The sequence below is a fragment of the Pristis pectinata genome, chromosome 2, assembly GCF_009764475.1.
Source record: "Pristis pectinata isolate sPriPec2 chromosome 2, sPriPec2.1.pri, whole genome shotgun sequence".
Classification (NCBI taxonomy): domain Eukaryota; kingdom Metazoa; phylum Chordata; class Chondrichthyes; order Rhinopristiformes; family Pristidae; genus Pristis; species Pristis pectinata.
In genome coordinates, this window is record NC_067406.1 from 34,644,555 (window position 1) to 34,671,823 (window position 27,269).

General features: G+C 39.0%; 1 protein-coding gene across 3 annotated transcripts in view; it reads right to left on the reverse strand.

Moving 5' to 3' along the window:
* The window catches only part of galt (galactose-1-phosphate uridylyltransferase), a 40,970-nt gene that overhangs the window by 9,890 nt on the left and 3,811 nt on the right, over positions 1–27,269 (reverse strand). For all 3 annotated transcript variants that reach the window (XM_052010507.1, XM_052010506.1, XM_052010505.1), the window contains exons 2-7: positions 21,573–21,742; positions 19,794–19,869; positions 19,089–19,137; positions 16,980–17,109; positions 13,661–13,717; positions 4,217–4,339 (exon numbers count right to left, since the gene is read on the reverse strand). In XM_052010507.1, the coding sequence (XP_051866467.1) occupies positions 4,217–4,339; positions 13,661–13,717; positions 16,980–17,109; positions 19,089–19,137; positions 19,794–19,869; positions 21,573–21,680 (543 nt within the window). In that variant the 5' untranslated portion in view covers positions 21,681–21,742. The remainder of the gene's footprint in view (positions 1–4,216; positions 4,340–13,660; positions 13,718–16,979; positions 17,110–19,088; positions 19,138–19,793; positions 19,870–21,572; positions 21,743–27,269) is intronic.

The following is a 27,269-nucleotide window of genomic DNA, read 5'->3' on the forward strand; positions in this document are numbered from 1 at the left end:
AAAACAGAAGATGCTGGAAATGTAGATATGGTCTATCAGCATCTATCATTACCTGCACTTAACCAATTTGTTTCATATCAAAACACATTGAAGTGATTTACACATTTAATTACTTATTGAAATATGATTGTCATGAAGCCAATTGAAACCTTTCCTTATGGGTCGCACCTAAAACACCTCTCAGCTCTTGAACAAACGATTTTGCAGTTTCAGTGAAACAAGTAATTAAAAAATTGCTTACAATTAGCTAACACCGAACAAAATCTAGTTCCTCACACTGCACTGTACTAAAACTTTAGAAATTAATTATTTAGAAACAGCTCAATTCTAACTGAACAATTCTCTCCATCGCTACTGGCATGAATGTTAAGTATGCATCCCAACCATTTTAGAAGAAGAAATAACATAGTTATGATAAAATACACTTTGTTCATGGCAGTGGTCCAACTCATATGCACAGGTGAAAAAGCAAATGAAGAAACTCTTAGATTTATTCAATGACATCTCCTCCTCTGACTGCAAGAAGCTGAAGGCACACATTCCATCAGCAAGTCTTTAGGATATTCTGTTTCCAAGAGAAAAGTGTTCTTGCATTTCAGCAGCAAAGTCAAACAATGAGTAAGGTTAAAAGGTACCCAATTACAGACGTAATCTGTCCATTCCAATTTGTTAGCAATTTCTGACTGAGCACAGAACTGTAATAGGCCTGCACTTTGGGAACTAAATCTGGACTTCATATCACAGATTAAAGTGCACACCATAATTAGTGTGTAAAGCATCCAGCAATTTATAGGGAGGAAGTGATATCCCATCCTAAGTTACTGGACAACTTACATCGCTCCAGCCCAGTGAAAATGGGTGATCACCATTAACCTTCCCACAAGTTTCAACATATTGACTCTTTTATATGTTGATTATTAATTAATAAACACAGAAGGGATCAGTATAAGTACATAACAAACTACAGATCCTTTCAATCTATCCAGCTCAGAAAAATATTGGGAACTGTGGAATCTCGTTCCTTTTGGTAGTGATTTTTTAATTTTCTTTCCATTTCTTGTTTACTCTCTTTTAACATTTTTCTTCCCTTCTCTTTATTCATCTTTTAGTATCTGATTTGACTCTGACCAAGCCTACATTTTCACTGGCATTCCTTGGTTTCTTTGTCAATCCTTCACTCTCACCAGTTGCAGCCACATGATCTTCGTCCCATCATTCACGAAAGTCCCAGATTCCACAATGCACACAGAACATCATGATTTCACAGTAATAAACTGATGGTGGAGGGAGTGGATGTTTACATCAGTGTTGCTGATCAATTGGATTGAACTGAGGACAGTGGGGGAGAGCCACTCACCAAAGAAAGGCCAGCCATCGAACTTCTCTTACACAGGCTCTTATGGTTGTTGTTCAGGTTCTGGTCAGTGATGTGCTTTAGGGTTTTGAAAGTTGGAGATCTGGAATAGTAATATCATTGAATTTCATGCTTATAATTAGTTATGCACAAGATCTATTTCAGTCAAATTTTACCTAAGCTCCAGATTGTAGAACATGGTTGTAGAATGATATGAATCAGTGCACACTTCATTTCTGGTGCACAAAATCACTGACCAAGAATCTTCAGAAACTGGAAATTGGTGAGTGCCTTAGTACATTTGGTAATTGGTTTATTATTGTCACATGTACTGAGATACAGTGAAAAGCTTTTGTCTGCATGCCATCCAGGCAGATCATTCCAAACATAACACCATTGAGGTCGTACAGAAGGAAAAAAACAGAATGAAGAATATCATGTTAGAGTTGCAGAGAAAGTGCACTGCAAGTAAACAAATAAAGTATAAGGGCCATGGCGATGCAGACTGAGAAAACAAGAGTTCATCTTTATCGTTTTAGAGGTCCACTCAAGAGTCTTATAACAGTGGGGTAGAAGCTGTCCTTGAGCCTGATGGTACATGTTCTCAAGCTATATCTTCTGGCTGATGGGAAGGGGGAGAAGAGAGAATGACCAGGGTGGAAGGGGTCCTTGATTATGTAGGCTGCTTTCTTCAAGGCAGTGGGAAGTGTAGACAGGGTGAATGGAGGAGAGGCTGGTTTTTGTGATAAACTGGGGCTGCATTCACAGCTCTGCAATTTCTTGTGGTCTTGGGCATCACAGTTGCCACACTAAACTGTGATGTATCTGGATAGGTCCAGAGCCATTGGTGGAGATATATTTTGTGTGAATGAGAGGCTATTAAAACCACTGGCTGATGCTTTGTGAAAACTATGCAAAAAGATCTTGGTAACATGGATGTAGTGTTATGAAGACCTGTCATCTATGGATGCGGGTTCAATTTAACATTTAAGACAAGTTTGGACAGGTGCATGGATGAGAGAGGTATGGAGGGCTAGGGTCCAGGTGCAGATAGATGGGACTAGGCAGAAAGCCAGGCCAGCATGGACTAGATGGGCCAAAGGGCCTGCTTCTGTGATGTAGTGTTCTATGACTATGACATCTAAATTTTCTTGGTCAATTGCACAAAAACAAACCCAAAACTGATATTTTGCTTTACCCACATCATCATTCCAGCACCTTGAGTGTCAGGTAATTATGGACCCCCCTCCTTGTGAACTAGCTGAGAATCGAATTAACTTCATGATCCAAAAAGAAAACTAGTTTCTTGATTATCTAAAACTTCTGACAATGGGTCTCATAAACAAAACATTAATCCTGCTTCTCTTTCCACAGATGCTACCTGACCTGAGTGTTTGCAGCAATACCTATTTTTAGTTTTTTGAATAGGTGCATGGCATACATCATTTGAACATTAACATTTATAAATTTCCTAGCTGGATCATCCTTTGAATACTGATAATTGGGAGATATAAATCATCTGAATCTTTCTGAATGATAGATATGTAGGAGAAGAAGGGTGCACTTCCAGAAGACCATTCATGAACTAATATTTTCCATTCGTAATTCAGTTTTCTTTGATACACTGTAACCTTGCTTTGTGCTCAACTTTGCACCTGAAATTCCGGAGCGCATTTTAATAAGGAAATAAAATGTCCCATTGATGAAATATGTGACTTTGGTTTCCTGCAATCAACTGAGGATATGATGGTAAATGAGTCCAACATATGCGTCATACATTTTTTATATTGCCCATTAAAACCGGGCCACTGCCTTGAACAACGTGCTGAGTCTCTATCGTGTTATCATAACAATGTTATTTCTACTGTGAAAATGGAGCAAAACGAGTGGATCAGATGAACACATTACATCCTCGCCAGCTGGTTCAGAGAGGAAAAATCATTATCCAATTACAGAAGTAATCAGTCCATTCTAATTAGTACTTGATTTCTGACTGAGCACAGGTCAGTTTCCAACCAGCACTTTGGGTGCTAAATCTGGACTTCACATCAGTTAAAAGCTAGTTTATGTTGAAGAAAGTTAGAAGTTAATTAATTTATCAATGTAGCCATAGTAGAGAAGCAGTTTCTTTCTTTTTATAAAAAGACTGATATCTCTGTTAGCAGAAAGTATCTGAGATTCACATAGGCATAAACCAAAATAAAGGTCAGCATCACTCAATGGCTGAAAGGCAGAAAAAACTGTAGAATTGCCTCAGGGCTAGCTCTCCAACTAGTCGCACCGTTGGTGACAAACAGCTTAAAGGGAATTGTAGCTTGTAATGGAATAGAGGAGGATCAGGAAACGAGTCCCATACAATATAGGGCATTCTCAAATACCCATTTATGTTGCAAGAATACCCAAGAAAAAGTGACCAGCATAGATTTAGAGCAACTTGGGAGAAAAAGTTGCATTTATAAACATCAGATAAATATTTTTTTTATAGTTAGCTAAACGATTGTCATATAAAGTAAAAATAGAAAGCAATGCAAACAAAAGACCCAGTTCAGATGATTACAGGATCTCGTGTTCGGTCAGGACAAACACATGCTGAGAAGTAACATCTGAAGTAAATTGTGACATGCCTGCAAACGCTAATACCAAAGCGAGTACAACAATTTACAAGCACAGTTAAATCACAACGTAATGCCCATTTTCAAGGGATGAAAGCTTCCACTTCACCAGACCCTTACTCATTCTCTCAATGTCGTTACATGGCAAAATCCTTTGGTCATAACATGAAGGGAAGGCACATGCAAGGTCACCTTAAAAAAACAAGCATTATTCATACATAGAGTCCATGAAAAAAAAAGAAAAACGAACCTTTTTTTGAGACTCTAACTTGGCATACTCCACCAGCATTGGCACTCCATGGCTGTTGTAATAGTCTCGTTGAGTCCGATCAGCTATTCTTGGTTCATTAGGAAGGTAACTACTAGCCCACACCTAAATGATGCAAATAAAAAAAAGTCACCCTTGAGAAAAAACAATGATCTAAATTAAACAGGAAACTTTGAAGTAGAATTGTCAATTTTACACCACAGAAGGAAGCCACTTGGCTCATTGTTTCTGCATTGAGCAGAAAGAGAACCAGCCAGCCAAATGCCACTTTCCAGCTCTTGGTCCATGGCGTTGCACATTACTGCACACTGAGTACCCATTCAAGTAGTTTTTAAATATGATGAGAGCTTTTGCCTTTGCCACTCTTTCAGGCATTGAGATCCACACCTCACCACCCTCAGGGTAAAAAAGATTTCCTCAATTCCCCTATAATCCCTCTACCAATTGCTTTAAATCTACGCCCCTGGTTATTAACCTCTCTGTAAATGAATAGGCTAGTTTGTAGTGAAGATGTTTGAAGACCAAATATAACCAACTAGCATTATGATGCCATCTTGACCTTAAATAAAAATATACTACCGGAAAGCAGCTTAAGTTTTCCATTCATATACTGAAGTAATGCTTGAACATTGAATAGAAAGAAGAACTGAATGGTAATTGTAGTAATCTCAAGTGTGTTCAGACTCTGGCTCATGATGGGGAATTTACTTTGTGGGGGTCACAATCAGATTTGGTCATCAGAGACCAATAATTTACTGCCCCTCCTTTGCAAACCAGCTACACTGGCAGAGAACGAGGATTAGGTTGTCATTTTTTTTGGGAAGCGGCATCACTGAATAGCCAGCATTTCCTACCCTTTCTTAAATGTGCAGGTAGTCTAAGCCATCTTTTTGAACCACTGCAATCCTTTGGGGGTAATGTACAAAATACTGTTGGGTAGGAGCTCCCAGATTTAGACCCAGTAATGATGAGGGAACGCTGATATATTTCCAAATCAGAATGGTGTGCGACTTGGAGAGGAATCTACAAGTACAGCTGTTCCCAGGCACCTACTGCCTTCCTCTTTCTTAGTGGTAAGGGTCACAAGTTTGGGAGGTGCTGTCAGGGCAGTTAAGGCAAGCACCTGCCATGTATTTTATAAATGGTGCATACTGAAGTCACAGAGAGATACTAGTAGAGAACAAATGTTTTGGGAAGTGGTTGGACTACTTTGTCCTGGCTGGTGTTGAGCTTCTGGAATGTTGTTACAAATCCAGGCGCATGAAGCATAAACCATCGTGAAGTCTTGGAGATGATGGAAAGACTCTGGGGTGTCAGAGAATGAGTCACTAATCCTTTGTGGGTGGCCCAGATAATTTTTGAATGAAAACTGACCCAGTAGGGTAAGGCAATGAACGTCAAAAGTAGGTTGAAATTCATCTTCGTTGGAGATCATCATTGCTTGCAGTTTTATACTGTGAATGTTATTTGCCATTTTTATTAGCCTGTGTCTGAAAGTTATGTAGGTCTTGCTCCATGCAGGCAAGGACTGCTTTATTTTCTGAGGAATTATGAATGGAATTGAACTTTGCACAATTATCAGAAAACATCCCGTTTTCTGATCTTATGAAAAACTGTCTAAGCAGCTGTGGAACGATGCATGGCTTAAACATTTTAAAGAAAAGGTAGTTTAAAATGGCAAGGGATTTAAAAAAAATAAAACTTCAGTAAGATTAGGAGGTCACTTTTAAGAAATGTATTTATTAGAAAAACAAAATCCTTTATTAAATTTATCCTTTTTGTATTTTCTTTCCGTATTAGATCATGGTTAGGTTCCTTTGATGAATTCAGTGTCTGTTCTGTACCTTCTATTCTCGGAAACTTAACACTAACCAAAAGAAAGTTACACGTGGAACTGTTAAATTAAATTAGAGTCTTTGAAGTAAGTAATTTCCCATGTATGATGATATCCAGGTGCACTTGAAGTCTGTACTGACATGAAGATATCCAGGTGCATCACACATACATGCAAATAGAAGGGGTCTGGGTTTTATTTCAGAAGACAGAATGCATGCTGCTTCACATTCCAGCAACCGAGTTACCTGAGAAGAAATAGCTGAATTATCACTGTTTCTTGTGTGGAAAGAGCATATAGTAAAAAAACTGAAACCTGTGGATTGGGAATTTTTTTTTGTTTTTGTCTATGTAGGACAAGTTAAATTTCCTGTATTAACTTTAACGAAGCTGGCATTATGGACTAGTTCAAAAACCAGATAGGTGCAATCCAAAAATCAGATTTAAAAAACTACTGGTAGGGCACTACTGCGGCTTAGCTGGTATGAAAGACTTTGGTAGAGTTCAGTCTATATAGACGAGTCTTAATTTCCTCTAGTTCAACACTGCTATAATCATATTTTGCACATGCTACAGAATCCACACATTTGTTCCTTCATCCTCCTTTTCAACAATAATTGAAGCAAATTTTTGCAGTGTCAGCATCCCATATGATGTAACCCTCAGTGCTATATTCTATCAATCAAAAGGCCGCTCCTCCCACCTCTGTAACACTACCCATCTTCACTTTACCTCAGCCCATCATACTTGCACTTGCTAACTGGAGACTATTATACTAATGCTCCTCTTGCTTGTCATCGCCCTCTACTGTCTATCCAAAATGATGCATCACTTCATAGCACTTCATAATTTCATAGCATTACCATCCTAGAATAACTAAGCTGGTACCCACTTTAATTCTTACATTTTCTCTCCCCTCTGACACTCCATAGCCACCCAATATAATGTCAATCTAATGCCCAAGCTCCATTCCACTGATCATTTAAAGTGCAACTCTTCTTCCTCCTTCAGGACTACCTGTATCTCTGACAGGATCTTCAACTACATCAAGCTAATCTTTCATATTTTGGCTCAAGATCCATTTCCTCCACATCTCTGAATCAATAAGTATTTTTCTCTGTTCAGGGTTACAGTTAAATGTAAAGTCAATGTTGTAAAACCATCCATAAAAAAATAGAAAATGATGGAAACACTCAACAAGTGAGGCCACATCCATGGAAGAGAGTTTCAGAATTGGGAAAGAGAGAAAATATGTTGGCTTTTAGTTGCCGAGGTGGGGAGGAATAGGTAAATCAAGGGAATATCTGCAATCGGGTAAGACCAGACATGACGTTATACTAATTATTGATGTTTTAGAATTCTACTACAGTATATTTCATGCTGTCAGAATATGTTATGTGAAGTAGTTTTCTTCTTTGTGTTTTCGTTTAATTCATTTGGTTCCAATTCTGTTTGTCTTGTGATGAGTGCGATAAGTCACGCCATCACCACCTGCACTGCCACAGAAATGAAAGCTCACAGGAAGACCTTCCCATGTCAGTACACAGCTGCACAACGTGGGAATTCCAAAGGAAGTTGGGGTGCACTCCTGCAATCACAAATGAGGGGAATTTCCAAAGAACTGTCCATTACAAGTTGTTTTATATAGAAAGCTCATAAGCTCCCTCTGGTGTGCAAATCAATTATTGTATATTAAAATTCAAATGGCATTAACACCTTTCAATTACTAAATAAAGCATTCTAGCACTACTGGATGGCTAAAAATTATTGCCTGTTCTTTGTTATAATGTCAACAGGATATCACACAGCTAAACTTCCTGAATAAATAAAACCACAATCCACTGCAAATTCACAACCAAATTTAATTGAAGAAAAGTCAAGGACTTGCCAGTAAACAGGCCATTTCCTTCATTCTTTAAACACTTCAGGCAAGTGATATGAATTTAAAGCTGTTCTGCACAGTTATTTTGCTCCTGCTATGTTGAAACAAATCCTTAGCTTCTTGTGTAAACGATCAACTAAAAATGCCCAAGAGGGAAGATGGACACTTTTTTTTCTGGTCCAAAACTTCTGCACACTTAAGTTGTTTCATTTTTTTTAAATTACACCAACATCTTGGTTATTCAATTAGTTATTATTTTCATATAAAGTCCATTTACATTAAAGAATAACTGAATGGAGTTTTCCAGTTCTGCTTGTCTTCTTATAAGTGCGATGAGTCACACCATCACCACCTGCACCGCCACAGAAATTAATACTTGTATGCCCATCAACAATGGGTCCATACTGCCACCTGGTGTTTAATCAATGAGCTACAAAAATATTACTTTAGGAAAAATCCTAATACTGTAACCTCGATTTTTTGGAGAAATAGCAGTAGTTATCCATGTAACTGCTGACATTCTCCCCATGCAAGTGCAATGTGCAACTGCTGCTCTCTTGTGCATTTACTGCAAGTGTCCAGGGGTAAATTCTGACCTCTTTGTACTTCATCAAATCACAGAAATGAAGGAAAGAAAAAACTGTGCTCATTAAGTGCCTCTGAAATTTTGAAAACACAAAATAGGTTGAACCAACTCTTATGTTAAAATTACAACAGGCTGCATAAAATTATAGTTCAAAGAAAAAAATAATTTGCATGTGTTTAATATTCTAAAAGTTGTCAATCTTGTAACAATACTGAGCTATTCCAAGCCAGGTATTGATTGAACACAGGGTCACATTCCCCACAATTTCTATAACGACATAGTGATTAAGATGGTGCCTGGTTTAGATCAGCAAGTTTTTTTCTCCCCCCCAATTCACAGGTTCTGCTAGATTATTCCATCTCACCTGGGACACCACATTCACCCCCATTGCTGCAAAGTGGACAATTACCATCTCAAAATCACTTTTAAGGTGAACAATGAAGATTAACCGGTTGACAACATACTTCAACTGCAACGAATATAGCCCACACTCACCAGAGAAAAAATACACACAGCAATTTTTGTGGCTACTGTAAACAAGAAAGCCAACTGTGGTAAGTTTCATACATCTACTTCCAGTTGTAATTGTACTGCTGATAAGTTACTGTCTTCTTCTCAGGCATATCAGGAGGATTGAGGATGACCATTCCATTCGAGTTCTGTGGGCTGCTAGGCAGCTGATGAAGTCAACATGGAGGCTGAAGACTCAGCCATAAATGGTGCCCAACAGGGTGGGTGGGTAGTAAAGTAAGCGAAGCGCTCCTTCCACTATTTTCACTGGGTTTCAGCATACTCCTACTAAAGAGATTCGAAGCTCTCAGTGTCTTCCCAGTTACTCCTCCTCAATTTTGGTCATTTACAGACCAAATTTGCATGAGTCAGTGAGGACACTACATTTCTTCACCCACCAAGGAGAATCTGACAACACCTATGAATAGTTTTCTTTGTCCTTCTTGTACTCTCTTGTCATGACGGAGAACAGAGTAAAGTGCCTGGTTTCAGAAAGCTAAGACCAAGACCAAGGCCCTTGGAGCTGGCCAAGTGTAATTAGGGAATGCCGGTGGTGTGAGGACACCGATGTTGGTTTGCTCTCCTCCCAAAGGATTTGGAGAAGATAGTATTAATGGTACCTCTCCAAAGATCTCAGGTGCCTGCAGCAGGTAGCTCATGGAGGATGGGGCTCGCTGCTGCTTGGCAGACCATGAGCTCTGAGGTGTTGCCCTTCAAACTTTTGGTTCCTCAGTTAGCCCAAGGCTGTGCTGGCACACTGGAGATGGTGGGGAATTTAGTCAAGTCTGCCATCACTGACAAATGGCTCCTCACATGTGGAAAGTAATCCATATTTTCCAGGATCTCTTGTTGGCTTTTATAGCAGGAGGGCCAGTGTAGTACAGCAGGGCAGGTTGGTAGATGACCACTGTTTTGAGGATATTAACTATAAGAGTCATTTTCTTGTGCTCTTCTGTGAACAAGTTAATGACATAGAGGTGAGAGCAGGAAAACTTCATGTAGATTTACAAGGCACTTTTGTTTTTTTATATATACAAACATGGACAGCGGTAGGTGCCTGAAAAGCACTGCCAAGGGAGGTGGTGGAAGCAGATACAATACTAACATTTAGGAGGCATTTGGATGTGAATAGGCAGGGAATAAAGGGATATGGACCTTGTGCAGGCAGATTAGATTAGTTAGATTGGCACAGTCAGCACAGACACTGTGGGCCAAAAGGGACTGTTCCTCTGCTGTGCAGTTCAATTTTCAATGTAGGGTTCAGACTCTGAGTGTGCAGCTGTACAAGCATTAACTGCGTATTATAACTCTGATTAAGGTTGAAATGACCTTGGTTCTGGAATGCAGACTAAAGAGTTTTCTTCCAATCACCATGTAAATTAGTTCAGCTTCAGCAGAGAGCTTGCTGGAGGCAAGATCCTGATATTATGCGTGTGGGAGATGAGGCTGTGAATACATTTCACAAGTTCACCTCTGTCAAGTTTTAGGACTTCAGAGCAGCGATATCTTCTCCACAGAATTTGTGCTTTTCAACTTCTAACCAATCTGCGTTGGCAATGTGACTGGACTAGATAATGCAGAATAGAATGGAGTCAAGGACAGTCTCAGTTGAAAAATTCTTTGAAGTGTTCCTTCCAGTGTGCTGTTATTGCCTCACAGTCCTGGATAAGCTCATCTCCATTCTAACTCCCAGTAGCATTGGGCCCTTGAATATTTGGGCCATAGACAGCACAAAAAAATTCACACATCTTCTAGTATCATCAAGTTGTTGGATCCCCTGCACTGCTTCCACCTACCATCTATGCTTTAGGGCACAAGTTTTTTGGACCCTGGCCTTCAAGCGTCCATAGAACTGTTTATTTTCCCCCTCAAGGTGTGATGGAGTTTTCAATCAAGGATCACCTTGTGCTTAACAAGCTCTTAGATCTCGTTGTTTTCTGGAAGCTATTGGTAATTAGGGTGGACTTTTGAGCAGTCCAGTTGTCTCAGGCACTCAGTGGCTCCTGCTGGTTGGGAGTCATTAGGCTGTCTGTGAGATGCTAACTGAGAAGAGTTCTCTTTACAGGTCTTTGAGAACTTCAACATCACTCAGCAAAAACTGCAGAAAAGCTGGTTGAAGAAGAAGCCTCCCATTGACCCCAACCACACTTTCAAGCAGCTGCTGTCCCACCCGTAGGAAGTCTGCTGATCTCACATCAGCTACCTCAGAAATAGTTTTTCAGGATTGAGGATGATTTGTTTCCACTCTAAGAGAAATCTTGACAGAGTGGGTTTGGTACAACGACCATTAAAGTCCTGTTCTGTTGAATGTATATCCATTTACATGCACAAGTGGACACACACACAAGCACATAAAGAGAATAACTAAGGAAACGGAAAGGTCTGTTACAGGCTCAAGGAAGAACCAATATATGGAAATGGAGGACTGCAGGCATGGTTCTTAAAGAATATTTTCTGATCATCTTCACTGATGTTGATGCTGACAGCAAGGCAAATGAGTATGAAATATTAGACAATTACAGCCGAACCTTCTGTGTTATTTTGGGGTTTGCATTCCTAGAAAATGGTCTGTATCACAATTTTCCTTAATACAAAGCCGTGTCAGCTGTGTGTGTGTCAAGAAACGCAATTAGAAAAAAAATAAATTTGCATTTATATTTTTAACATACATTCCATGAGTGTGAATTTTATTCTTTATATCAAATTTTTGGCTACTTCATGCACTACTATCTTTGCACCATTCTGTTGTTTTGCAGAATTTATGTTGTATTTATGATGACCATGTATTCTGTTTACTCTGTGAGCTTCACACAAGCAAGGAATTTTATTGCACCCTGGCGTGTATGACACTAAACTAATCTGGGTAGTGATCTGTGAATTCTGCAAGGCTGAATTCACGTTGTCCAAACGGCTGTAATGTGGAAGGTGCCTGTAGTTCTAATTCTGAAAATGGATAACTTATCAGGTTTGGATGAAGGCTGTTAAAAAGGCAAAAGGAGGAGGATTACAGAGGTTCTGACCACAATCTATCAGACATCCCTGGCTGCAGGAGTAGTGCCAGGAAACATGTATGTTTCAAATATCCCCAGTGGATGTGAGTCTAGCTTGTTCAACCTGTCCATTCCAAGTATTAGTTTAATAAACCTTTTGTGCTTCCAATGCACTAACATGCTTTCTTAAATATGGAGACCAATATTGTACATAGTACTCCAATGCCCTAACATAACTGGAAGCATAACCTTCCTACTTTTGCATTCATTTCCCTAGCAATAACTTTATGTTAGCTCTCCTAATTATAGTACAGGGTATCCCCAGGATACATAGGAGTTCCATTCCTGTGGATTGTTTGTAACAGAAGATGCCTACAGCAGCCAAGAAAATCCATATTGCCAGTCTCCCAAACACTTGCTTGAGGCTTTGACAGTGTGGATGTGGAGATGATGTTTCCCCTTGTGGAAGAACACAGAACTAATGAGAATGGTTCGAAAATAAGAGGCTCAGGAGCATCGCAAATCCTTGGAACTCTCCTCCTCAAAGGATGTTAGAAAGAGTCCTTGAATATTTTGTAAGGAAGAGGAAGATACTTGGTAAGCAAGGAGTGAACGTTTACCGCAGGTTTGCAGAATCCCACCTCTTCCACTAATCATAGCTCTCTGGATATCATATGCAAATCGTTGATATCTGTTAGATCAGAATCATCACTGGCCACCACAAACTGTCATTCAGAACTAGGTTTTTTTTTGCATGGAGAGAGTGCTCCCAAATTGGGCAAGCATACTCGGCACAATGTAACAAAGGGCAAGCAATGAGGTTCTAATCATGCATGGGAATTTGCACGTTTCAGAATAACATTGTTTCAGGCACCAACTTGAGGCTAAGCGGTCACCACAATGGCCAACACAAAAGTTGGGCCACCTCAGGGCAACGTTGACCGTCGTAACTTCCCGCATTTAGGGTCTCATCTACCAAACACCATCTACTTGCAAAACTATGCTCTGAATGAATACAAGCCATATCAATTACTTGAACTACAAACAATGTAGAGCATATGTGCAAGAAAACAGAAGGACAAATGTTCTTGTCATTGAAGAAAGAAAAAGACAATCACCTTACAAATAAAAAGTATCAGTGTTGTTGAAATATCACTTCAACTTTCCTCCTCAAATCACAAACAATCCTGGCTTCGAGATTTATTGCCATTCCTTCATATTCTCTAAGTGAAAATCCGAAAACTCCTCAGCAATGCCAGTGTGTGAACACCACTGCCATAAAGACTGCAGCAGCTTGAGGAAAAAGTCCACCACTACCTTCCCAGTCTTTCCAACATGCCAATATCCCAAGAACAAAGAGAAACCTGTTACTGTTTTGCAGTGTTTGGGTACATTTGTTCCAATTCAGCACCTGAGTTCCACAAAAATCACTTATCTGCTTTTGAAAGAAAAACAGATTTCAGTCTAAAGTTCTCTGCACTGAAACGGAATCATGGATATTTTTCTTCTACTAACATATGGATCAGATCAGGATTACCTCACTTCATGTTTATGATGTATGTTGCATATCCCAGTCTGTTGCTGTGCATCTCGCTTCCACACATACCTATGTGCAACATTCTTACCTGACAGTGTGGATGTGGGTTTGAACATCCCATCATAGCACCTTTATTTTCAAAAATCTGAAATCAAAGAATAAACCAAACTGTGATAACAAATTGCTTACTATATTTTTACAAGTTGCATCTGCAATGAATAGAAATATTCTTTTCAGCTGGATTAGGTTTCAAAGAATTCACATGCAAGCTTTTCAAAAATTGGACATGGAAGAAAATGTGCTGTCGCTAAAGCCCAGTCTGAATTCTGCAGACCACCTTCCAGTGTTTACTAAATGTTTTCTGAAGCCTTAATGCAAAATCTTCTCTATTACTAGCCAAATAATGTATTGAAAACCAAGCAACACAGCTGACCTTTTTTTTAAAGAAGCAGTTATCTGTATGAAAGGAAAGCAAGCACACTTCAGGCATCAATCATAACAGTGCCCAAGAAGAGCAGGGTGAGCTGCCTCAATGTCTATCACCCAGTAGCACTCACATCTACTGTGATGAAGTGCTTTGAGAGGTTGGTCATGGCTAGAATTAACTCCTACCTGAGCAAGGACCTGGACCTACTGCAATTTGCTTACCGTCATAGGTCTACAGTGGACACAATCTCACTGGCTCTCCACTCGGCTTTGGAGCACTTAGACAACAGCAAAACATACGTCAGGCTGCTGATTATCGATTATAGCTTGGCGTTCAACACCATCATCCCCTCAGTACTAATCAACAAGCTTCAAAACCTGGGCCTCTGTATCTCCCTCTGCAAATGGATCCTCAACTTATTAGGAGACCTCAGTCAGTGCAGATCGGTAGTAACATATCCTCCTCGCTGACAACTAACACAGGTGCATCTCAAGGATGCGTGCTTAGCCCACTACTCTACTCTCTCTACACTCATGACTGTGTGGCTAGGCACAGCTCAACCGCCATCTATAATTTCACCACTGTTGTTGGCAGAATCTCAGATGGCAATGGAGAAGTGTACAGGAGTGAGATAGATCGGCTGGTTGAGTGGTGTTGCAACAACAACTTTGCACTCAACATCGGCAAGACCAAGGAATTGGCTGTGAGCTTCAGGAAGCAGAACACACACCAGTTTTCATTGAGGGGTCAGCAGTGGAAAGGGTGAGCAGCTTCAAGTTCCTTGGTGTCAACATCTCAGAGGATCTACCTTGGGCTCAACACATTGATGCAATCACAAAGAAGGCACGCCAGTGGCTCTACTTCATTAGGAGTTTGAGGAGATTTAGTATGTCACCAAAGACTCTTGCAAATTTCTACAGATGTACAGAGGAGAACATTCTGACTGGTTGCATCACTGCCTGGTATGGAGGCTCAATGTACAGGATCGAAAGAGGCTGCAGAGGGTTGTACACTCAGCCAGCTCCATTACAGGCACAACCCTCCCTGCCGTCGAGGACATCTTCAAGAGGCGGTGCCTCAAGAAGGCAGCATCCATCATTAAGGACCCTCAGCACCCAGGACATGCCCTCTTCACATTACTACCATCGGGGAGGAGGTACAGGAGCCTGAAGACTCATACTCAATTATTCAGGAACAGCTTCTTCCCCTTCACAATCTGATTTCTGAATGGTCCATGAACACTACCTCATTATTCGTCTCTTGTACCATTTATATATTTTTGTAACTTATAGTAATTTTTATGTCCTGCACTGCACTGCTGCTGCAAAACAACAAATTTCACGACATACGTCAGTGATAATGAACTTGATTCTGGCATACATGTCCAAACAATGCACAAACAGATCAGTTTTGTCCATCCTTCACCAAAACCTATTTACTTATACAGTGTTGTAATGCAAAGGTTAAAAGCATGTCTTCAAATAAAATGGATTTGTCTTCTAACAGCACCCAGGCTCACTTGGAAAACAAGAAAAGCAAGAGGCCCTAGTCATGTAGCTGCGAAACAGGTAGTGAGGAGTCAGATAAGGTAAGCTCATCTATGGCAGGAAGGCAATTAAGACCAACTTGGCACCAGGTGCAGTAAACAATTTTGTTTCCATAATAGGGAGGATAGCTGTTTTTTTAATGTGACTGACAAATGTGTATAAAATTAGGAATGGAGCACAGGCTTTTTTTTAAGCAATATAAGTGTGAGCTATAGCAAGCTCACTGGACTTCCCCTTGGATCGGGATCTGGAATGGTGCCAGGACCTTCAAGTTCACCAGACCAGCCGTCATTCTACGGAGTCCCCAGTGGGTAAAAGGGTGAGAGACGCATTGCTTGACTAATATTTTAGTAACTTGTTGCTTTGTTAATATATTAATAAATTTAGTATTTATATCATTGAAATGTTCTTTCTCCATCATTGTTCTGAATTCTCAATATCTGCTTACATTCCCTTACAAGTGGATTAGCGGTTATTTAGTGAAATTCAAGATGTCCACGTATTCTTTCATCTATCATTCTTCTGCTTATTTGCAATAACGTTGTGGATTTCGAGCTCACCCTGAAGCTGTTGACAAAGCACTACTTAGGGAAGATTTCCTCCACTCAAACGAATGACTATTTAATTAGTGGTGAATTATCATTTGAGCCTCGCATACTGATTTGAACTGTAATGCCCACCAACAACACCCCAGAAAAATATTGCCGTCCAGTCCCAGTGCAAACGTCAGTCAGTTTCAGCAACATATTAATACATAAAATCATATATAAAATGTTGGAATGTCCCAAAATGCTTTATAACTAATTAAAATACTGTTAAAGTGTATTGCTGTTGTGATGTGTATATAAATATGTGACATACGTTATCTTGATGTACCCTGGGTATACCGTTTGGATGGTAGTTCTTTTGGAGTAAAGTAACCACAACTCTCATACTGCACCACAATCTCACAAGATGAAAAGCCACAACACCCATGACAAATTTCCCATTTCTAGCTCTACAATCCAGCATATCCAATTTACATAATAAAAAGCTTACTTATCAACATTTCTTTTTAACAAGGCTTTCTGGATGTATTACTCAATTCAATAATGTCTCAACTCTGCAAAAATTAAGCAACTTCCTTTTTTATATAAAGAATGAAAGATTTTTTAACACATCAAACCATTCCAAGTGTTTCAAAGCAGTGTTATCTAACAACATTTTACATTGAGCTATAAAAAGAGATAGTAGGATAAGTGACAAACAGTTAATTAAAGATGCATCTTAATGGAAGCAATTGGCCTTAGTAAAGGATTTCCAGAACCCATATGAACAAGTATTCTGCTTCGAAGTGCAAATTAGGGATCAGGAAGTTAGTTGAGAGGAACATTTATATGAATAAAGCACAAAATTGCCTAAGAGACAAACCAATGGCTTTTAGTTTTTATTACCTGCACCCATTGATACCCTGGTCCTAGTTCTTCCATGAGCTCTGCCCATTTGTCAATCACAGTTCTAATTTCTGAAATAGACATCAATGGCAAGGTGATGTCGGAATGAGGATGGAAGCACATGACCTTACTGAAAGAAAATATGTAATTAATCACAAGACAAAGTTTAATTAAAGACAAATACCATCACTATAATGTTGGCCACTTCATTAATTTCGAACTTAGCATTGCAATAACTTATTAATGTACCACATGTAGGCATTGCCATCTGCATAGTTTTAAATCTAAACAAATACGGAAACTGATACAAACAAGCAAGAAAAAAAATCAAAAGGCAATTACACAAACTTATGCTTCTTGCACAGAGATTTTACCATCCGGATTGAATATAAAGAATTGAAATCTCAGAGGTTTTTCATCCAAGTTACCAGAAGTTTTGTTCTTTCCATACTATGCAATCGAACTATTCTGGAAAATCACTAACTGTGATTTCAACTCTATCGCAAGGATCACCATCAAGCATTACAAAATGCTTAATGGCCACTGACACCTCTGCTGCCAAAATTGATTCACTTTTATGAACACTGTGGGGCACATAATGATGATCATTAGCAGGGACAAGCCTTTCAGCTGCACTATTTAGAGGGACAGCTAATTTCTTGGAGATTTATTGGTGATTTGCAGTGGAGATGATTGAATTGAGCAAAGCTGAAGACTGGTGTTGGTCTTGGATGAATGCTTTACTTGCTGCAATCATGGAGACCTATGTCCCAACTCCTTATTTTGTGAAACCAATGTATCATGTCAGGGATGCAAGGGAAGTTCCATGCAGTTCCAATGATACTGAAGAACTCAACATTTTATTCAACAAATAGCATCCCAGGGTCACCCTGATGCTTCATTCAGGTACAACATTGAGACAATGTCATTTTTATCATTTTCTCATTGAATGGAGTAGCAGATGGGGGTGGCACTGCTTGAAGAAAAGGAGCCAGAACAGAGGGATTAAGATAAGATCTTTATTAGTCACATGTACATCGAAACACACAATGAAATGCATTTTTTGCATAGTGTTCTGGGGGGCAGCCCGCAAGTGTTGCCACACTTCCGGCGCCGACATAGCATGCCCACAACTTAAGCACCAGGAAAGACTGTACAGGTTGCTGCAGTTCTAGAGACATAGAACCATCCAGCATGGAAACAGACCCTCAACTCCGCACACCTTTGGGAAGTGGGGGGAAACCAGAGCATCTGGAAGAAACCCAGGCAGCCACAGGGAGAATCTGCAAACTCCACACAGGCAGCTTGGGAGGAGAGGTTAGAACGCGGGTCGCTGGGGCTATGAGGCAGCAGCTCTACTAGCTGCTCCACTGTGCCACCCCCACCTCTTAAAAATGCCCAAAAGATAACATGATTGAGTTCTTTAAAAATAATGCAGACATTGGATAGGGTAATCAGATATTACCTCTTATGGGAGAGGTCATAACTAGTCACTAATAGATCCAGTAAGAAATTCAGAAGGTTTGTCATTCAGAAAATGGAACTTACTACCACATGAAAGAGTAAAGGCAAATAACACAGATGCATTTAAGAGAAAGAGAAAATTAGCTAAGTGCACGAGGTAGAATGGAATAGAAGGATATGTTCACAGATAAGAGAGCAGAAAAAGATTCGTGTGGCGTATCAGCATTGGTATAGATCAGTTTGGGTTCATGGTCTGCCTTAGTACAGACGATACTATAAAATACAGTGCAAGGGAAAAGAAGCAAGTCTGAAATGAGCATTAGATTCATGCTATGGATATTCATCTTCATTATAGAATGACTGATCATTTTCTATAATTAAATGACAAAATAGTATTACATGTGGAATATTCTCTCAAATTTATCAGTCAGGTCTTTTATCAACATGATGTACTGAGGGATCCTTTTTGGTTATTCTTTGTCATGTTAATGTTTTGTTCATGATGTGAAATGTAGTCACATGTTATGTGTAAGTAAAACCACTAATCACTTCAAAAGCACAGATTTTACTGTAGATTTGGGACAATACAGCTTTGAAGATTCACAGTATGTTCATGTTATAAATATTCACCAAATAAATAGTTACCAAATTCCTTTAGCAGCTCTTGTTTGAAATAGTGGATGCTCACTGACACCTGTGGGTTTAAGAGGGATAGTATTTTTAAAATAGAATCCAAGGGAAGCAATTTTACTCATTACTTAAACCACTTTAATAAATGTTACTCCGACAAGAGATATTAGGTCCACAGTCTACATTTTCCCTCTTTTTCAGGTCCTTTGTTCAAAATGGGATCTTTTGCGGAGGGGGAAATAACAAACCTTGAAATGAATGTTAGTTGAGAAATGTACATTCTAACCAGTAGTGCCAACCCAACTACAGAATTACTTGATGAAACAAAATGTACATTCACACAACTGTGTCAATCCAAAATAGGTTTAACCTAGGACTTGAGAAGACTGAATTATCCTCTTGTCACTTTCACTTTGAATATGAACCTGCAATACCTAACTACAATGGCATTCAGGAAACTGTTTCAAAGGATAGAGAAAAGAGCTGGGAGAGAGCGAGTAACCTGGATTAGCAAGTAGAAATAGCAGCTAAAACAACTCTGTAGCTGCACATGTCCTGGGATGGTGTGATTCCTTAACTACTGTTAGTCTGCCATTAGAAAGTAGGAAGCTTATGGTTCTACTGGGAAAGATGGGATCTACTTAACAACATAAAAGAAAAAATTCCAATCCAAAAATACAAAGGACATAAACCACAGAAAGATTTTGGAAAGGCTTGTACCTGGCTCTGGAGCATCTGGTTGAAGACTCGGGAAGTCATTATCAAAAACATAAGTACTTTTGTATACTGGGTTCACCTTTGCAAAATGAAACAAAAGAATCTTTACATGGACCAGGTCATGCATTATTCATATAATCAACTTTATAATATACACTTCTTTTAGAAAGGAAAATGCAAAACCATCAATTGCTATGATGGATATAATGGAGTGAGATCAGAATGCAACAAAAAATATTAGATAATGGAATCAGGAAAATTAATTTCTATAACTACTGCATATTTTTAAGCATGTTTAAATAGGTACTAAATTTTTGAAACACAAATCAAACAAATTACAACAAACGTAAGAATTGATCTCAAATTTAGCCTAAGGCTTATCTCACACATTCAGTTCAAATGTTGCAGAAACTACTACAGTATTTGTAGCATTTTAAATCATTTCTAATGTAGATAGTGCAACATCCCCTCTCCACTACACAACCTTATAAAAACTTGGCAGCAGAAAATGAAAAGTTTTGTATAGAGAGAGGGAGAAGCTTTCTAGATTGCTTATTATTAAATCAAAAGTAGTTTGATCTGTGATGTATATAGTATTTTTCAGATGCAGGTTTTATTATACACAAAATTTTGCCATATTCTATCATGAAGACCAAAACCATTTTGTGGCATGGATTCAAAGATTAGATTTCTGATGTCTCTCAGACAAGGGCATTTGTAAACCCTATTCTGTCAAGCTTGCAAATGACTCTAGTGCCACAGTGGACTCTTAACGCAGGAAATATAAAGGATGCCTTGCTAGAAAATATTAACAAAAGAATCATTTTCTTCCCCATTCTCCCCCAATTTTTGAATACATCAGGGAACATCATATTTCTCAAACATACACTTGTTCAAACAAGCTGGTTAAATCTAACTTAACTTCTAATCTATTTAAAATTCAGGTGTATTTCAATCCATTACTTTCTAAATGAAAATAAATTTTCTAAATGAAAATAATTCCAAGTTTTAAGAAATTTATTCTCCCCTCTTTGCATTTGCAGTTCACAAAATTAACCTCTCAGTCTTTTCTTAACTTCTTATCAAAATCACTAAGGGCACGATGACTAAATATGGGATCTCGTGATAGGATTCTTATAAAGTTAAACCAAATTGATTTGATTTGATTTCTCCAAGTCAGTTTTCATGTTACAAAGTCCTTTTCATTGGCTATTTTGCAACACAGAATATCAGGAAACCGATGTTACTAAGCTATTACATCATTCATCGACTATTACCAGAGCTCTGAAGATGTCCTGTGTTTTAGGTTGCCCATGTTGCTCTTTCATTAACTTCTTAAACACTTATAGCTGCAGAGCTTGGAGCTTGGCTACTTAGATTAGCTCATCCATTTACCAATGACATTTTCTTCAACAAAGTCTTTATTACCCTCCTGTTCACCTGCCCAAAGCATTTTCTGCATGCATTGGTTCACTGGTTTGTCAGTCTCAGATAGTGCCATGTACTGTCATTATAATAGCATTTAACACCAGACAACTGTCTTAATTGTTTCGAAGAACCAATTGAACTAGCTTTTATATTCTGTTGAAACAACAGTTCTGTGTAAACTAATTGCAGAGAGGTGGAATTAGTTGTCAAAGACCAATTTCTCAAGATTCCATTCTATAACTAGAACCTCAATATGGTAAATGTTAAAAACATTTGGTATCTACGTTCAAACAAATGAAGTTTATCACACTGGTTTAAAGATCATGCATCTGCCATTGCAAATCTATGCATTACCTTTCCATTTGCCCTCACTGCTCCAGGGCATAGAGGATTAGTTGGATCATGACGTGCAATGTTCACCTCTGACGATTTCTCAACCTGCCCTTTCCAAGGGCGTTTCATCCGGTGAGCAGAGACCAGGACCCACTCATCACGGAGAGGGTTGTAGCGGATATGCTGGTGTTCTGGTTTCAGAATAAAAATTAAAACAGTTATAAGAATAGTAGCAACAAAACTCATCCATAACTTTCTCCTCTGAAGTGCTGCAAGTATTAAAACTTACTGGTAGTCAACAGCAAAAATATAAACTGAATAGTATTATTCTCATATTTTAGTTGCAAATTTCTAAATGATAAATTTATTTCTTGCTCTTGACATTCTTCATTTTTTAATTCCAATTGTTCTAACCTTTTTATCACTTGTGCTACGTATAAGGTCAAAAGAAACTTAGAAACAATAAACTGTTGTTTGAATCACAAGTATTTTTTTTATCTGCTGTACCTTTCAACTTCAGTACCAAAACTTCAGGCTCTTTTTTTTGGTTTCATTTCTCAAATTAGTTTCAGCATTAGCCTAGATCACATTTAGTATTTGTTCTTCAGATCTTCCTTTAAAGGGCACCAGTTATAGCAGCAGTGTGATGTGAGATTTACACTGACTGGAACAGGCTCAACTTGACAATGGCCCACTAGTATTCTACGGACGTAAAGATTTAGAACAAGAATGAAAATTTTGATGTTGTTCAACTAACATCTGTTAATGATAATTAATAATTATATAATGAGCAATAAATATATTAAAATGTTCAAAGGCTGTATACTGCAAACATTATCAAGCAAATTGAAACAGAAAATGCTGGAAATACGCGTCAAGACAGTCAAGAGAGAAACAGGTCATCAGATTGAAATGTTTAACTGTTTTGCTCTCGGCAGTTGTTACCCAACTTGCTGAATATTTCCAAAATCTTTATTCCAGATTTCCAGAATCTGTTGTATTTTGCTTTTGGATTCTCAAACAAAATCTGATATCGATATACTTAAGGAGATATTAGAGAAGCCAGCCAAAAGCTTGAAGAAAGACACAGAATTTTACATTTTAGGAAAGGAATTATAAAGCTTAAGGCAGCGAAGTGGAGAGTATGGTGTCAGAATCTGAGCTCATGGTCGCAAAGGGTGTCAAGACTGGGATTCAAACAGTGACCATGGGAACAGATGGAATCCTTGCTAGGAAACCTAGTTTGTGGCTTTAGTTTTCCAAATAAATAGATGGAAAGATTTTGGATCAAACAAACAGCTCAGAGGTAGTGGATGGACCAAGAAAAGTAGCAGTAGGCAGAGTTAGTGTCATCCAGAGGTCAAAGCAAACAGGTATAGGCTAGCACAGCACACCAGTAGGAAAATAGCTGAAATGATGCTTGCATACAGGTAAGACATTACTTTTATCACTAGTGACATCAATATAGATAATAGAATCTGATGCATTAAGGAAGTGGAAAAAAAAGATCTGGGATAAATCCTCAAGAAGGAAAGATGCAGTAACAAATGTGAAGCAGGCGATGAGGGTATCACCTACTTCACATTTGTTACTGCATCTTTCCTTCTTGACAGAAACAGAAGACATCATGAGGTAGTAGATGGGGAGAGGGTGGTGGCTGTTTGTTGGTGGAAATGAGTCTAGTTCACATGAATGGATACTCTAGTAAATTCTAAGGAGTAAGACAGTAATTGATAACCCAGTCGCAGAGATGGGAGGGGAATGAGATGAGCCCTCAGCAGGCAGATTGGGCAGACAGACCAGCAAGAGTAGGAGGGACAAGCTATGGGTCGTTGCTGTAAGGTATCAGGGACAAATGAAGATGCTATGAGAGAGGTATTAATGGAAGCTGTGGTCTTTGTCCAATAGAAATGAAAGTAGTAGCAGGAATATAAAGATCACTGACAGATCAAGGAACAAAAATGATAGTACAAGGAAAAATTATGGAAGCACGGTGACAGAAGAAAGGGGTCTTGAAAGGATAAAGAGAAAAGAAAAAGTGTTGCTGAATGGGCTGGAGGTTGAAGAAAATAGAACCTTGGCCTAAATTGTCTGAATAAACAAAACCACAAGTGAATAGGAACTAGGCAGTGGAAGTTAAATAGACATAGCTGTAACACCAAGATCAGATCCTACCTGACCTGCTGGCGTAACATAAGAGCAGGGTGGGATGAGGCTCTGGTCGTTTGAGCCTGCTCCACTATTCATTGTTCATGGTTGAACAGCTTCATTTTCTTGCATTATTCCCATCTCCCTTATTTCCTCAAAATCTATCAATTCCTGTTTTGAGTAAACTTTATGACTGACCCTCCACTGTAATCCAGGATAGGAAATTCCAAAGATTTACCACCCACTGAATGAAGAAATTTCTCCTCATTTCAATCTCAAATGGCCTTCCACTTATTCTAGAACAGTTACTCCTAATTCAACGCAGCCTGGGAAAACATTCTCCCTGCATCTATCCTGTAGGAATTCCGTAAATTTTAATGAACTCACCTCTCATTCTTCTTAACATTAAAGATCTGGTCTATTCAATCTCCACTCATATGGCAAACCCACTATCTCAGGAACCAATCTGGCAAATCATCATTGCACTCCCTCTCCAGCAACTATATCCTTTTTTTCCCTTAATGGTCTCACAAAGGCCCTATATAAATTGCAGTAATACTTCCTTACTCGAGTACTCAAATACTCCCATAATAAAACAAAACAACATACCAGTTGCATTCCTAATTGCTTGCTGTACCTGCACATTGGCTTTCAGTGACTTGTATCCTAGTAGACCTAGGTCCCTTTGAACATCAACATTTCTCAATCTCTCATCATCTAGAAAAGTGGAGTACTTTTGTGTAGCAAAGTGGGAAACTTCACATTTTCCACATTATTTTTCATCTGCCTTGTTCTCACTACTCATTTAGCTTGCCTACAATCGCCTTGATGCCTCTTTACATGCTCCTCCTTGATCCTACCTAGTCTTGTATCATCTGCTTTTCATGGAGGACAAGATTATATTTAATGGGTAATTCATTGGAGGATGCATTGTTGATGATATTTGCATGAAATACAAATCCTGAGGGGTGTACATAATCAATCAAGATGCAGAAAACCAGTGCCAAAGTAGGAGTTCATCTTAAGATCCAGAACTGATGGAACAATGGGCTTTGGTTCCATATGAATTCTGGCCAGGATTTACACAATTCAGCTGAAAGCTTGGAATACAATTAGGATCATAATAAGGTCAAGTTCACTGATTGTTTGTGTGGGACCTTATTAAAAATCTTCTGAAAATCTAAATATACAATATCCAGTGGTTCTCCCTTAACTATTCTACTATCACATAGCCAAAAGAGCTCCAAATAAATTAGACAAACCCATTCACACATCCATGCTGATTCTGGTCAGTTCTATTATTCTTTTCTAAGTCTACTATTATTTTCTAAGTCTACTATTATTATATCCTTCACTATAGATTTCAACATTTTCCCTGTCGAGTTTAGGCTAACAAATCAGTGGTTTCCCATTTTCACTCTCCCTCCTTTCTTAAATAGCAAGCACATTTGCTACCCTCCAAAACAAACCGTTCCAGACTCTCAGATTTTGAAAGATGAAAACTACTAACCCTATAGTCACCTCTTTAAAAATTTTGGAATGCAAATCCTCGCCTTTCAGTCTCATCAACTTCACTCATACTTTTTTTTAATAAAAAGAACACCAATTCCCTTCAGTTCTTCATTCTTGCTAGATGTTTGATTTTCTGGTATTGAAAGGTTTTTTTCTGTATGTTCTGTGAAATCAAAGTATTTATTTAATTGCTTTGCTATTTCCTTATTCCCCTTTATAAATTCTCCCATCTGTCAGAGAAGAACCTGCATATATCCTCAATTGTCTTTTCTTTAACGTTCCAGTAGAGGTTCTTCCAGATCCCCAGTATATTCTGTTTTTCCTTTCAGATTTCCAACATCTGCAGTTCTTAAGCTTTTCAAGGAGGTGGTCACGATTATAGTTAAAGGGTAGATGATTGGAGGATGCATTGCTGATGGTACTTGAATGAAATACTAAGCCTGAGGGGTGTAGATAACTAATGCTGAACTTTAGCCCCATACAAATTCTGGCCAGGATTTACAGAATTAAGCTAAAAAGCTTGGAAGGCATGATGAAAGTAATAAATTCAAATAGCAAAACCAGGAATAGGGATCGGCTGCTGCAGTCACCCAAGTTAGAACTTGTGGGCTCAAGTTCCACTCCAGAGACATGAACATAAAAAATCCAGGATGACATTAAAGAGCAGTGCAGGATGAAAGAAGCACCATCAGATTTTAGTTGAGATATTAAGTGGAAGCCTCATCAGTTCTCTCAGGTGGTCATAAAACACTGCTGGCATAATTTGGAGAAAAAGCACATATGTTATAAAACTCTGGCTAGACCACAGAGTATTGTGTTCAGTTCTAGTCACCTCATTCCGGGAAGGATGTGGTGCTGCCTGGATTAGAGAACATGTCTTATGAGGAAAGGTTGAGCGAGCCAGGGCCTTTCTCTTTGGAGCAATGCAGGATGAGAGGCAACTTGATAGAGGTGTATAAGATTATGAGGGGCATAGATAGAGTGGACAGCCACCATCTTTTTCCCAGGGCGGCAATGCCCAATACCAGAGGACATCAACTTAAGGTCAGAGGAGGAAAGTTTAGGGGAGATGTCAGAGGTAGGTTTTTGTTTTACAGGGAGTGGTGGGTGCCTGGAATGCACTGCCAGGGGTGGAGGTAGAGGCATTTAAGAGACTTTTAGATAGGCACATGGATGCAAGAAAAACGGAGGGTTATGGGCTGTGTAGGAGGGAAGGGTTAGATTGATCATGAAGTAGGTTTATATAGGTCGGCACAACATCGTGGGCCAAAGGGCCCATACTGTGCTGTTCTACGTTATCCACAGAATCCTTGGCCAAAATTCAACATCTGTTCTTCAAAAACTATTATCTGGTTATTTTCAGCTTGCTGTTTGTAGGAGCTTGTGCATAAATTAGCTATCACATTTCCTACATTGCAATAGACACAACACTTCAAAACTGCAAAACCCCAAGTGCTATAAAATACTTTGGAACGCTTTGAAAGAAACAAGAAAAAGATACCTGTGAGTCTCCTTTCTAAAAAGAAAAAAAATTAAAATTTAGCATTACAATCCTATTCATATTGATTTTTGATATGAAAACTAAAAGAAGTGGATTGGCAAGGACTGATAAAACACAAATGGTGTCTGCTGGAGGTGACAATATCATGAGCAGCTGTTCTTAAACAACGACTTATAGATGAACCATAGAAAGCATCCTATCCAGATGAATCATGGCTTGGTATGGCAACTGCTCTGCCCGAGACTGACTACAAGAAACTGTAGAGAGATGAGAACATAGCTCAGCACATCATGAAAACCAGCCTCCCCTCCATGGACTCTGTCAGGATACTGTATGTCATTATCTGCATTGATTGCAATTCAAAACGTTCCTTTATAGTGCGTCAACATCACTTCTGTTTCCACCTTAAACTTTGCATCAGTGAAGCTTTAAGAGGCTGCTACATTGGTCCCAGCCCCTCCATTGGCAACAGGACCCTTGACTATGCTCCTTCCCCACTGAGCATTTGTAATGGCTGCACCGAGCTCCAGTGTGTCTCACAGCATGTATTCCTGCTC